Source organism: Camarhynchus parvulus, chromosome 4A (assembly GCF_901933205.1).
Source record: "Camarhynchus parvulus chromosome 4A, STF_HiC, whole genome shotgun sequence".
NCBI classification, from domain to species: domain Eukaryota; kingdom Metazoa; phylum Chordata; class Aves; order Passeriformes; family Thraupidae; genus Camarhynchus; species Camarhynchus parvulus.
The window spans coordinates 9,794,903-9,809,496 of record NC_044600.1 but is presented as its reverse complement, the minus strand read 5'-3'; the positions used below and the strand labels follow the sequence as shown (position 1 = coordinate 9,809,496).

The following is a 14,594-nucleotide window of genomic DNA, read 5'->3' as shown; positions in this document are numbered from 1 at the left end:
TCAGTGTTAACAGAGCTCAAGAGAGGATGTAAGATACTAGATCTTTCTCAGTGTATGGATTTAACTACACATCTTTGGCTGGAATCAAGAATTTAATCCACAGCTGAGAAGAAAGAAGAAAAATTCAGGAAAAGGTGAGAGCAGAGATGAGGGTTTTTCACATGGAAACATCCTGTAATGCCAAATATAATAACACTGAATGCAAGGATTAATTTTTTTTTGGTCCTTCTGTTTCTCATCTGAATCTTTTCTCTTTTCTTGTCTTCAGTAAGGCCCAACTCACAAAGTTAAAGCATTGCTCGCTTTGATTAGGGCTGACCTGTCTGTGTTGGCTGTGCTTAGGATGCATTGTGTTCTTACCATACTGTACCTCTGTGTTTAGACCCACAACAGAAACCTGCTCTCCATTGACTTCGACCACGTGACCCGAACTGGGAAGATTTATGATGATCATCGGAAATTCACTCTTCGAATCATGTACGACCACACAGGACGCCCCATTCTATGGTCCCCCATCAGCAAGTACAATGAGGTCAATATCACTTACTCACACTCTGGATTGGTCACCTACATCCAAAGAGGAACCTGGACTGAGAAAATGGAGTATGATGCAAGTGGGAACATCGTCTCCAGAACATGGGCAGATGGTAAAATATGGAGTTACACATATCTAGAAAAGGTAAATTATTTTAAAAGTGGGGTTTATGCCAAGGCAAAAAAAAATTGGAGTTTATGATATTTATTTACTAGATTGCATTTATTTATTATATTTATTTATTATATTATATTTTGAACTATGTTATACTACTTCCTCTTGCAAGAGTATTTAAGGCTTTTAAAGCAGAAGATGCATAGAAATACATAACTAGATAAAAATGTCTCTGGATATGCTCAGACCTACATATCACCTGCTCAAACCTGACACAGTTTAGTTCTGAAGAAAGTTATCAGCACGTCAGGTTTGTTTAATTAGTAAGTCAAAACAACTTTCCAGTCTCAGTCCAAGTTCAATTGAACAAAGGACACCCTAACTACTGAAAATCATGTTGCTACTCTGGATAACAGTCAGAAAGATAATAGTCCTGAATGAGAATTTTTTCTTTCCACAAACAGTTCTTTCAAGCCAAAATTACGAAACTGTAAGCACAAGCTTACCTATTCAATGCTGTATTTTAAACAAGGGATTGATCCTGTGAGAAAGCTTACTGCAGTATTTATGGGGGTCATTTTTGGGGGGAAAACTGATACAAAATGAGTTATTGCTCTGCTTTTGTGGTGACTTTGCATCTAAATTCCCTGAATATTGTAAGTTCATGTATGTCTAGAGGCAATGGTCACAAAATGTGGAGATAAATATTGTACAAACCAAGGAGGACCATCTTCATCTGTAGTAACATTTTGTTTGGTCTTGTCTTTCAAAACCAGAAAGCCAGTCAGTATTTTTAAAGCTTTCAGAACTCAATGCAAACTCATATTCAAAGTTTTTTAAATAGCAGCATCTTGGACTATCCAATAACCCAGAGTTAGCAGAACATTTTCTCTGAACCTGTAAACCACAGGAAAAGGCTATGGGGGGTGTGGGGCAGAAGAGGTAACATTGATAGGAGGAAATCCACACAGGAAATCGAGTAACTTTGAAGTTACTTGTATATTAAAGAGTTCCAAATGTGTACTTCTAAGATAAACTCTGCTGTCCTTATTTTGAATGTATTTAAGATCCTCAAAAAACTTACACCTAACCCAGTGAAAAAAAATGATCAAGACTGGAAAATGCATAGAAATGTGATTCCTCCTTGTCTGCATGCAGTGTGGTTCTTGCATGTGTTAACAAGATTGGCAAACCCCAGGAGCTTCAGAAGTTTGTTTCAGATAAATTTGTCAGGGTTTTTTTTGTCTGTATGCTCTTCAGCAAATTACAAGTAAACAGGCATTTTCTATAGCTTTCAAATATTTGGGCAATGTGCCTTTTGGAGGAATCTCTTATTTTTTTCTTTGGACCTAATGGACTGTAATTTTGGAAAGATGTATGCTTCTTATCTTTCCAAACCTCTTTGTTCTTAGTTTATGATGAGCTTATAAATAAAGTCATATAACTTAACACTGTTATTCTAGAATTCTACACAAAAGGCCAAATCCTGATCTCGTAGAAGCAGTGGCAAAAGCTTACTGGTTCAGGTAGCAGCTTGGGTAATGCTGTAACTTGTCATTAAAATTATGGAAAGTCATTCACACCATGGACAATAATCTCCCAGCTATTTAATGTACTTCCATGACTGTTGTTTCTTGTGCCAAAGAAAGATTAATTCACTGTCAAAATTAGACATTGAAATATAACTTTGTGGCTCCATTAAAGTCAATAACTCATTGTGTTAATTATGTAATGATTGCTAAAGGTTTTCTGAAGCCTTGTAAGACCCAATAATTCCTTACATGAAAAAAAAATCAATTATATAGGTCGCTTCCAATTCATAGTTATTTAATTCTTCATTTTTATCACTACATGAGTTAATTGTACACCTTCAAAAATCTCTGCCCCTTAGAAAATTAACTCAAATAATTAAGATTTTAAAAAGCACCATGACATTAGCATTGTAAATAATTCTTACTGATGAGATTCAGTTCCTCTTGTTTGGTCGCTTTTCTCAATTAGTTAAAACTGCTATAAAATCTCCTGAATACTCCAAACTCACTTTAAAAATCTGGCAGACGAAACAGATGAGTGTCTGTGTGTGTCTGTTGGACAGAAATGACATCTAGTGGTGATGCTCAGCATTTGTCTATTCCCAGCAGAGCTCCCAGTAATTGGCCACTGGCTGTTTGTCTTGATACACCATACGGCATCAATCATTATGTGGTTGACCAGGCTCTGGTTGCTTTAATAAAATGACAGATTTTGGGATGTTTTATGAGCTACACTCTGAAATCCTTTAAAACAATTAGAACGCAATTTGTGCAGTGTTGAAAAATCTATTGTAATGTTATTAGACTGAATTGGGAATTAATTTTTTTTTCTCTTTATGGTATCCTCTAATAGGCTTTAGAGGATACTCAGTCTCCAGCCCTTGTACTGTCTGTCTTTTTGTTATCCTGGACAATAGTGAAAAAGCCAAAGCACTTTTACAAAGTGCTGTAAAAATGGTACACAGGGGTACTAAAGTTATATTGGGGACGTTTCTGATATTGTTATTCATACTCTGTCAATGGCAGACAGCTTAAAAACAGGCACGGGAGCAGTATATAGAGAGAGGCGTCACAGCAGGGCTAGGAGAGAGTTCAGCCAGTGGTTTACTGCAGACTGGAGACTCTTGACTGAAGGTGGAAACAAAGTAAACACACGGTGCATGTTGGAAATGGTTGGTGGAGCAGCAATAAAGTGATCAGAAAAGGCTGGGTGTGAAGGTCTGCCGTCACCAGTTGGCAGAGGGGGAGCTGGAGTGCCATATGTTGGTGCTCTCTGGCTGCTGTACAGGTGACAGATGTCTTTTGCCAAGGGCAGGAAGAGACACATCTTGGGCAGGCAGGGGGCTGGGGGTGCAGAGAGGATGGCCAAGGCTGAGCCTATCTCTGGCCCTTTGAATGGGCAGTTGGTTTATTTGTCAGAGAAAAGTGGCTCAGGGCCAGTGTTACTTAACACACTGAAGGGCTGATCGTAAGGTGTTTTCTTCCCAGAGAAGATTTTTGAGCTTAGAGGGGAAAAGATCCTATTTTTCTGATTTCATTCCCCAATACTCTATGACAAAGTAGTCATGCTGTTCCATGTAAGGCTTTGTTTTGTATGATGTCTCAGTCCTGCAGAAGCCTGACAAATTTGCTTATGTGCCTGGTAGGTTTGAGCTGTGGGCTAAGAGCTGGGCAGTGTTGGTGCTCCAGCACAACTCAGACAAGGCAAGGAATGTGCAGTGCTCTGGTCCAGACAAGCCACTTGCTAGAGCTGGGGGAAGGTGGCAAAACTCCCCATGCGTTTTCATTCTGTGTTTTCAAGATCTTTGTTTCAACAGTGACTGTTCACCTGCCAGCTTGTGATCTGTGACTTTCCATGGTGGGTGAGAAGGCATACAGAACTCAAACTTTAATTATCAGTAGAAAAAATCTGCTGTGCTTGCACGTTCATCTGCCAGATAAGCAAACCAGATTTCATTAATCAGCCACAATTAACCAACACAGGGCAAATACCAAGTACCTGTACAGAAATTACAGTCTTTGTAAACATCAAAAATAAGCAATAGAAGTAGTCACACCAAAGAATCTGCAGAATATTTTCATCCATCTGTAGGCATGGAGATATTATGAACTCTGGGGCCATGTGTATTTAAAAGAAGATACACAGGAAAAGGGCTAGGTCTGTGCTAGAGATAAGCAGAATGCCACTAAAAGCTAAACACCTTGTACATGCACAAAATTTCCTCTTTCCAGCTCCTCTAGACACATCTGCCAGTGCAGATGCTCTGCCTGTGTGTGAGGAAGAGGTTCCCTCTGTTTTTGCTTCCTGAGAGGATGCCCTAAATATTTCAAAGCGACATAGCAAGTCAGCATGAGGCTGAAATGCTACTGAGAGCCACATCTGCCTTCCAGTTTGGAGGCCCTTACCTCTAGACTTATTATGATTCTCCTCCTGTTTTGTACCACCTTGCTGGCCAGGTCTCCTGGAGCTGAAAGCTTCACTTGCAATTGTACAAACAGTAAGAGCAAACTACAAGAGTGAGTGGTTGTTTCAGCATTTCTGTAGGCTCCAGGCTGTCACTAGCTGGCTCCCCATGTGCTTGGTCCCCCCTGACCGTGCCGTTGCTGTTTGCTTGCAGTCGGTGATGCTCCTGCTGCACAGCCAGCGGCGCTACATCTTCGAATACGACCAGTCGGAGTCGCTGCAGTCGGTGACGATGCCCAGCATGGTGCGCCACGCCCTGCAGACCATGCTGTCCGTGGGCTACTACCGCAACATCTACACCCCTCCCGACAGCGGCGCCGCCTTCGTCCAGGACCTGGCCCGGGACGGGCGGCTGCTGCAGACCCTGTACCCCGGCACGGGCCGCAGGGTCCTCTACAAGTACACCAAACAGTCCCGGCTCTCCGAGATCCTCTACGACACCACACAAGTCACCTTCACCTACGAGGAGTCTTCTGGGGTTATTAAAACAATACATTTAATGCACGATGGGTTCATCTGTACCATCAGATACAGGCAAACAGGTTTGTCTAAGTGTGACTGCTTTGCTAAAGTTTTTGTCTCCTCATTCCTCATTCGCAACACCCTGATCTTGCACTTACTTGGCATGAAATTCTATTATTTTTATGTCGACAAATTCTTATATTTTATGTTTCACTAGAAAAATATGTGTGTATATCTCTGTGTCTGTGTCCATAGGTGAATGTAGCTGTCCCACTTGAAATACAGTTTTCTTTTTATTGCTTGGTATGGAATAGCTCTTAGGATGTTTTGTTGGTTTTATTCCTCTGTGTGGATATTTGCTAAATACTAAATCAAGTTGGTTTATTGTTTGTATTTTCAAGTTTCCCTGTTTACACTGTAATATAACGTAAATTCAAAAGGACTGCTTACATGAGGAAGGAAATCACCATGTGAAATAAATTTAGTTTAGAATTATCTTGTAAGTAAATAGAAATCATAATTAGGAATAAAACAGCATTCATTTAAACAAATATTAATAAAATATAAATAATTTGTAGAGCAAGCATTAATGAAGGTTTGTGAGAGAACAATCTAACATATTCTTAGTTAATGGTATTTTCTGACACAGCTAAGGAGTAGTAAGGCTAAAGGACATATCTGAGGTCATATTCTGTCTCTCCTAGATCTGTAGGGTAAGTAAACCAGGGGCATAATTCATTATTTTTCTTGGTTTTCCCCTTTCCTGTATTTGTTTTGGACAGGTCCACTTATTGGTCGCCAGATCTTCAGGTTTAGTGAAGAAGGGCTTGTAAATGCCAGATTTGACTACAGCTATAACAACTTCCGTGTCACCAGCATGCAGGCCATGATCAACGAGACGCCCCTCCCCATAGACCTGTACCGTTACGTCGATGTTTCTGGCAGGACTGAACAATTTGGAAAATTCAGTGTCATTAATTACGATTTAAACCAAGTGATAACCACCACTGTGATGAAGCATACCAAAATCTTCAGTGCCAACGGTCAGGTGATAGAAGTACAGTATGAAATTCTCAAGTCTATTGCTTACTGGATGACCATCCAGTATGATAACATGGGTCGCATGGTGATCTGTGACATACGTGTGGGTGTAGATGCCAACATAACGAGGTATTTTTACGAATATGACGCTGATGGTCAGCTCCAGACTGTGTCTGTGAATGATAAAACCCAGTGGCGCTACAGCTACGACCTTAATGGCAACATCAACTTGCTGAGCCACGGGAACAGCGCGCGCCTCACTCCTCTGAGATACGACCTGAGAGATCGCATTACCAGGCTTGGGGAAATTCAATATAAAATGGATGAAGATGGTTTTCTCAGGCAAAGAGGCAATGAGATCTTTGAGTACAACTCTAATGGTTTGCTGAACAAAGCGTATAACAAAGTGTCTGGCTGGACTGTGCAATACTGTTATGATGGTCTTGGAAGACGAGTTGCAAGCAAATCAAGCCTAGGACAACACTTACAGTTCTTTTATGCTGATCTCTCCAACCCAATAAGAGTTACTCACTTGTACAATCACACTAGCTCAGAAATAACATCCCTGTATTATGATCTGCAAGGTCATCTCATTGCAATGGAATTAAGCAGTGGAGAAGAATATTATGTTGCTTGTGATAACACCGGGACACCTCTAGCTGTGTTTAGCAGTCGAGGCCAGGTCATAAAAGAAATTTTGTACACCCCTTATGGAGAGATCTACCAGGACACTAATCCAGATTTTGAGGTTATCATTGGTTTTCATGGAGGACTCTATGATCCTCTTACTAAATTAGTTCATCTGGGACAGCGGGACTATGACGTCATTGCTGGTCGGTGGACGACACCAAATCACCGTATATGGAAGCACCTGAATGCTGTCCCACAACCATTTAATCTCTACTCGTTTGAAAATAATTACCCAGTTGGCAAAATCCAAGATGTTGCTAAGTATACAACAGGTAAGAGTACCCTGTCTCTCGTGAAAATGTCTCTAACAAAAATAAAACTTCCTCTTGAATTGTGGTATGGATTCAACATTCCGGAAATCTTTTGCATACAAAAAGTCTCTAATCTTAAATCTATTGAAGTAATTTATTTAATAGACTGTATCTTACTGAGCTTGATCTGTTTTCTCTAACATTTATGGTAACCAAGAAAATAATTAATAGCTGCTTCTGTTGCTTTTCTCTGTGGTAAAATAAGGGGAAGAATGGAAGCAGCTTAATTTGAATTTTTTCTATTACAAATAGATAGAAGGAACACTATTGATTTTAGTATAGCTATGCTTTGTAACCAAATAATTTCTTTGCTACAGTAAATGCTGTAGCTAGTGCAGGAAACATAAATTGATGTGAAATCATTATTTCTGCATAGCTGGAATTTCTGCAGACAGCCCTCACTTTTTCTAGGATTTATGAGCCTTTTTGCCAGCATCCTTTTCTTGTTTTGTAGACATTGGAAGTTGGCTAGAGCTGTTTGGTTTCCAATTGCACAATGTGCTGCCTGGATTCCCAAAACCAGAGATAGAAGCTTTGGGGACAACATACGAACTTCTGCAGCTTCAAACAAAAACCCAGGAGTGGGATCCTGGAAAGGTTAGCAAACATTCTCTTCAGCTGCTTTTAATATTAAATTAAGGACTTTTAATAGAAAATATTGCATACCAAGGAAAAACCGTGACTATATCTTTTAGTGTAATAGGCAAAGCAAATTGTTTAAGAGTGCTAGAAACTTTAACGTTGTCAATTATGTACTGGCATCAGGGTGGAGGAGAGGTTCAAGGAGAAGCTTTTAGCAACACATTGAAGAAAATCAGCAGCTATTTATAGAGAAAGTATCCAAATTTGAGGTGCAGAATACACAAAAGTGTAAAAGTATTTGTTGTTAATATTGAAAAAACCCACAGAAAATCTTGTGGAATTAAAAAACCAGAACAGCAGATTTTCATCTTTGTTAGCAAAGATGCCACAAGCACTGGAAAATCACTGAGGGTATAAACAGCTTTACAAGTCAGTAGCTCTGCATAATTATTGCAAGAAACGGAAATGCTGCTATGGATTTGTAAGGGGTCTGTAAATCTTAGCCTTACTCCAGGGCTTGTTTTCAGTAAAGAGCCAGACAGCAGCTATCAGAACCCAGCAATCAATGTGACTGCAACAGGACCAACTGCTGATATTCTGAGCAGGGATTCACATTCTGCATATGAGCATCTGTTAACAAAGAAACATGATTTTCTAAAGATGCCTTTCCTCTATTGTAGTCAGGAAAGAATTGCATAGAACATTTGAGAGCTCACATTCATGTTCCCAGCATTTAAGACAGTTACCATTCACCAAGTGCAGAAGGCTGGAGGGTCAGAGCTCATGCCAGATGTGGAGCATGTCCATGGAAAATTATCACTGAGATCTTAAGCTTTTCCAAGGCACACAAAAGATGTAGTGATAGGTATAGTGTTCAAAGACAAAGAGGAGTGTGGAGTGAGGTTTCTTCTAGCCTCTATGGGGAGCAAGATCGACAGGTGTGATGTACTTGCCTATTTTTCTAGTGTCTCAAGACCTTCACAACCTGCTTTTCTTAAAGAATGGGCTATAAAAGTCATTACCGCAGTTCTACAGAAGATGTAATTAAACACACAGAGACTAAGTAGAGCCACATGAAAGGGTATAGCTTTGAATTCAGGTTTCCCTGAACTGCTAAGGGCTGAAAAAACAGCCATTAGAGTAACAGTTCAAGGGGGAGGAAAAATAAAAAGAACAAATACAAAAATAGCATTTGTGATAAATATGTTTGCATTTGTTTCCTAGAAATTAAGGAATCCAAGAGACAGAAAGCACTACCATAAGCAATTAAAAAGCCTGTGCATATGTCCAGGTTCTGTAGGTGTGCACAATACTTCCCAAACAAATTGAAGAGCCATTCTAAGCAATTAAGAGATGAGGAGGGTGAGGTACCTTGCCTGCAAACTTGAGTGCTGTTTTCTTTTCCAGACTATCCTTGGTATTCAATGTGAGCTACAAAAGCAACTCCGAAACTTTATATCCTTGGACCAACTTCCTATGACACCCAGGTATAGTGATGGCAAGTGTTCTGAAGGAGTGAAGCAACTGAGATTTGCAGCTGTTCCTTCAGTATTTGGAAAAGGCATCAAATTTGCTATAAAGGACGGTATAGTGACAGCTGACATTATCGGGGTGGCTAACGAAGACAGCCGGCGCATTGCTGCCATCCTCAACAACGCTCATTATCTGGAGAATCTGCATTTCACCATCGAGGGCCGGGACACCCATTACTTCATCAAGCTGGGCTCTTTGGAAGAAGATTTGGCCCTGATTGGCAGCACTGGCGGGCGCCGCATCCTGGAGAACGGCGTCAACGTGACGGTGTCGCAGATGACGTCGGTGATCAACGGCAGGACTAGACGCTTTGCCGACATCCAGCTGCAGCACGGCGCGCTCTGCTTCAACGTGCGCTACGGAACCACGGTGGAGGAGGAGAAGAACCATGTCCTGGAGATAGCCAGGCAGCGAGCCGTGGCTCAGGCCTGGACTAAGGAGCAGAGGCGGCTGCAGGAGGGGGAAGAAGGAATTCGGGCGTGGACAGATGGAGAGAAACAGCAGCTTTTAAGCACTGGGCGGGTACAAGGCTACGATGGATATTTTGTTTTATCTGTGGAGCAGTATCTCGAACTTTCTGACAGTGCCAATAATATTCACTTCATGAGACAGAGTGAAATAGGCAGAAGGTAACAAAGAAAATCTCTGCCTTTGCGTCACCAAAGACTGCCTGTTTTTAAACGTAAAATGGTTTATTGTATTGGTTTTTCTAGATCAGAACTCTGTATATATAAATATAGAGGAAAAAACATATCCAACTGCCTTTAAATGTGACAGAAGATGGTATTTTAATATCGTTTGTTTAATTCTTTGAGAGATGACAGTGACAATTTTTAGTTCTTGTGTGGCAGTATTCAAAAATTTCAGAAGCAGAGTCCTGCGAGCCGAGCGGCGCGACCTGCGCGCGAGGTGCCCAGGGTGACACCGCACAGCCCTGCGGGGCAGGGGCGAGCGCCACATGCTCTGCCTTCTCCTAAAGAAACACAAGTTTTTTGTTGTTGTTGATTTAATAATTCACAAGTTATTTAAATGGTTACAGAGCCTGATTCTGCAACCCTTTTTACTGGGTGTCTTTTATCCCAGTGAAATCTCCCCTAAGTTCAAGGGATTGCATACAGAAACCAGACTGTGTATGGAAACTTTGCAGCTGCTCACCAACCCCACACATGTTCCTCACAGTTAAAAGCTAAGGGATTTTATAACCTGGGAAATCTGACTTGGGTTGGATTCAGTACATACAAGGATGTTCCTATGGCCTTTGCTCAGCCATGGCCACCTGCCAGCTGCTCCATGCTGAACATCACATTGTGTCCACCCGTGCATGCCAGGCCTCTCTCCCAGGGTTTTCCTCAGCACTGGGATATACTGAGGTCTGGCAGCACACACAGAGCTGCCAGTCTGCTTGGTGGCACCGTGCTGGCCAGGCTTCAGCCAGAGATGGGGTGGCTAAAGCGGGCTTAGTGGGCACTGTAGTCTTCAGGAGGCTCTCCACTGGCATGTGTGCTCCAGGCTGGGCTTTCACCCAGTGCTTTGGGGACACCCCAACTGGGAGCCCTCACAGAGCAGTGGCAGGCCGTGCATCATCAGTCCTGTCCATAGTCACTGGGCCAGGACCTGTCTTCACACAGGTGATTTGGAAGGTGCTGTGTTGTTGGGTTTAGACATCACATTCTTTTAATCTCAGATTAATAATCCTGTTGTAGAACTCATTTTTTCGAGTCTAAAGAAGATTGGTGGGTTGGGAGTTGATGAACCTAAGTGTGGATAGTAAATATGTTGATAAACATAGAACATTTTGGGGATGACTCTTCACTTTTCAGCTCAATATCTAGAGCACATAAAAAAGCATTATATTGCATGGACAGAAATTTTTATTTCCCAAGGTAACATGCACTACTGGCAGAGTTACTTCATAGCAGAGTAGGTGATCCTTCCTCCAGCTTGTCATTTTTAAAAGACCTAATTTTCAGGAGGTGGGCCAGGCACACAGGGAGGGGGGGACGGGCAAGCAGCTTTTCCAGAGAGATCTAAAAGTCTTGTTATAGAGCCTGTGTATCCGTAACAGTGAAGTTATTGCACATTTCTTTCAGAACAAACATAGTAAATATATTGAAACAATTTCTGCTCATATTTACAGAAGCCAACAAAGTGCATTCTTTGTCTTTTTTCCCCCCAGTTTTCTTTTTTCCTTTGTTTTTGGGCAAGTGGAGCAGACTGTACCCAAGTTAGAGATGAGCCTGAATTGGCACCTGAGATCTGAGCCCCTCTCTGGGGTTTGAGCTCAGGTCTCAGCCTCAGCCCATTACAGTCTCTTCCCAGATTCCTTTTGCTCCCCTGGGAGCCAGCGCAGCTTTGGGGGTGCAGGATCAGGCTGAGTGGGAGCCTGGCCCCTGAAATCCTCCTCTGTCCCCAGCCAGGGGGACCCGTGGACCAAAATCTGCACATACACATTGTGATCAGGCTCATCATTAACTAACGTACAGAACAGGGAGCTGGCAACATCCAGCTCAGATTTCTGTATTTTTCCATCAAATCACAGAGAATTTGAATACCTCCACACCAGCCTAAAAATGGACCTTCAAATCCTTGAGCCTCTAATACACTTTTAATCAATGGAAGAATAATTTATGAATTGTATATAGAGAGTGCATTCATAAATGTGATGATGTATTTTATCACTGATCCAAGATGTCAATATTAGAGTCTATTTTACTTATATTTTAAGCAATTATACTTTTTTGCAATTCACTAATGAGGATCATTTTCAAACTGCTTTAAATATCCATTATAAACAAATATTTGGAGCTATTAGAGTTACCTTGAACAGTGCATTTCTAGTATGTAATACATATTTAGTTAGCTTGTGCCTTTAGTTTCTTAAAGTTATATTTGTATTATATGCAGGAAATGCACTTTGTATTACCTACAGCTGTGGTTTTTAATACTGCCTTGATTACTGTTGTTCTCATGTTATGCCAAAAGGTCAAAGAGTTAAATGTGTTAAAAGTTTGTCTTTGAAAGTAAATTTGGCATTTTCCCATTTCCTGGGTGCAGTCTAAGGTGCATTTTGAACAATATTTCTTATAAGAATATGGTTTCATTAAGAGTCACATGACATTACATGGCCCAGTTACAAAAGCAAAAAATGCCTTCATCATAACAGTTTCTTAAATTTAGGAAACTAAATATAAATGTTGTGTTGAGATGACAGTGCTCAAGAAACAAGTTATTGCTGAAAGAGCAAGCATGGGAGATTGAAGTCATATCACAGCTCCACATGGGCCAGCCAGCAGTGATTTGTGAGAACTACATGAACAAATAGCTTTGGACCATCTTGTTCATCAACAACCTCAGATGGAGGCAGGGAATATTTCAGTCTCCATTTTTTTTCCTGAGTAGTTAGAGCAATTTCTCAGTGGGTTTGGGTTTTTTTTTAATATAGTTCTCCTTTTTCTTTTTTTTTTTCTTTTTTTAATTTTGTATTTTGCACTATAACCTAGAGATCCAATTGAGAAAAAAGAAAAACAATAGCATGGAAATTTTTACTGTTATTTAGATCAGATAATTTGATGCTAGCATTCTGCACTGCAAACAAGGCTCTGAAAGAGGGAAAAATAAAATAAAATAATTAAAATAAAGTATAAAATAAAAATAAAAATAAATCCACTATTGCACACTATCCTGTAGCAAAGTACCTACCATGAGAAATACATGCTATATTTTTTATGACCGCCAAACAAATAGTGTGTACAAGTAACATTTCCTTTGCTTTCATATTTATTTAGTAAATCTAGAACATTTCAAAGTTATAAATATATATATATAGATATCTATGTAGAACATAGCCAAATAAATATATATGAACTGGTCAATGTGCAAGTGGGTATACACACCTTGGCTCTTTGGTTTGAGCTCTCTGGTTTGATCCCTCAGCTGGCACTGGGCAGAGGTGGCCTCGTGCCCTGGCCATGCTCTGGGGTGGGCAGGGGCAGCAGCTCCTCCAGGGTGAGCCATGGGCTCTGTTGGAAGCCAAGGTGCTGTTCCAGAAGGGAAACTGGTTTAGGCAGAGGAGCTCGTGGTCCAGCTGAGCCAGAGGAGACAGGCAGTGCCCGGGGGTGTCCGTCCGTGTGTCCGGGCGTTCGCCAGGTGTGGCTGATCCGGCGCGGTGACACCCGGGTGACACCCGGCTCAGGCTGCACCAACAGCCCCAGGGGTTTGCCCATCAAACGCTGGCTGCTATTTAAACCTCTCCTTGATACAAAACATTACCAGGTTGAAAGCACCCTGACTGCCAGAGGAATCACTTCCAGGCAGAAACTGGGAATGGTGGAGTTGGACTCGCTGTGGATTTGTCTGGGCATTTGTCACCTGCCATTATTTGTCTAAGGAAACGTGTTTGACAATTTCCAGTTTTTCCTTAGATCTCGTGGTGGACTTTAGCCTTTTAATAAATGTTAGTATATCAGATTGTGTCCTTGACAGTATTTTACTTGTATGAACCATGATAAAACATTAAAATCTTCATACTCTTCTGGCAGAAGTGTCAATAAACAAGAACGAGAAGCATAGCATACAATATATGTCAAAGTAATGTTCCTTTTTAGCTTTCTCATCAACAGTAAAAAATGTTTACAATGTATGCCAAGATCTTCACTTTCTGTCTAACACCAGTTAGAGGTTCTGATCTTACAGAAATTGTGTTATAATGGCCTCAGCCTCGTTGCTAGGAAACAATAGATCCCAATTTTTTTATTCCTGCTCTAACTCCTGTGCTGAATAGTGACTGGATACTGTACAGGTTTATGTTATATGGCTGCAGTTAAATGGTCTGATGCATTTTGCTCTGGGTTTCAGACCAGAAGCATGCATTTTCTACAAGAACATCCCAGCAACACACTGTAAATATTGAAAGTTAATATATTATGTGTCGATATTTGAAAAAGAAAGTACTTTGACTATTTCATTTTTAAAAAATAAAGGTGCAAACTTATGGCATGTGATGTTGTCTTTGTTTACATCAGTTTACATCAGTATTTGAGATATTCTGGTTATGTCAGTAAAAGATACTTCCATAGAGCTAAATGAGGACTTCAGCCAATATTGATTGACTCAAAAGTTGGGGGCAGGATGTTGCTTAGCGAGATTTAATTTTAATTCTGATTCACCAAAGTTCATGTTTATAACTCTGCAGGTTTCACTGCAGGTGAAATCCCAGCCAGTTTCTGTGTAAAGGTTATTATATTTCCTCAAAGCAAATGTGAGAGAGAAAAAATATTCTGTTAAATGCCTTTGCACTCCTGATAACAGTGTGAGTGAAGTCAATGTTGCTG

At 40.8% G+C, this 14,594-nt stretch overlaps 1 protein-coding gene across 6 annotated transcripts in view; it reads left to right on the top strand.

Moving 5' to 3' along the window:
* Positions 1-14,252, top strand: part of TENM1 (teneurin transmembrane protein 1) — a 469,105-nt gene extending 454,853 nt beyond the window's left edge. For all 6 annotated transcript variants that reach the window (XM_030967968.1, XM_030967972.1, XM_030967969.1 and 3 more), the window contains 5 exons: positions 383-679; positions 4,800-5,187; positions 5,890-7,110; positions 7,604-7,746; positions 9,139-14,252. In XM_030967968.1, coding sequence (XP_030823828.1) covers positions 383-679; positions 4,800-5,187; positions 5,890-7,110; positions 7,604-7,746; positions 9,139-9,897 — 2,808 coding nt within the window. In that variant the 3' untranslated portion in view covers positions 9,898-14,252. The remainder of the gene's footprint in view (positions 1-382; positions 680-4,799; positions 5,188-5,889; positions 7,111-7,603; positions 7,747-9,138) is intronic.
* The last annotated feature ends 342 nt before the right edge of the window (positions 14,253-14,594 follow it).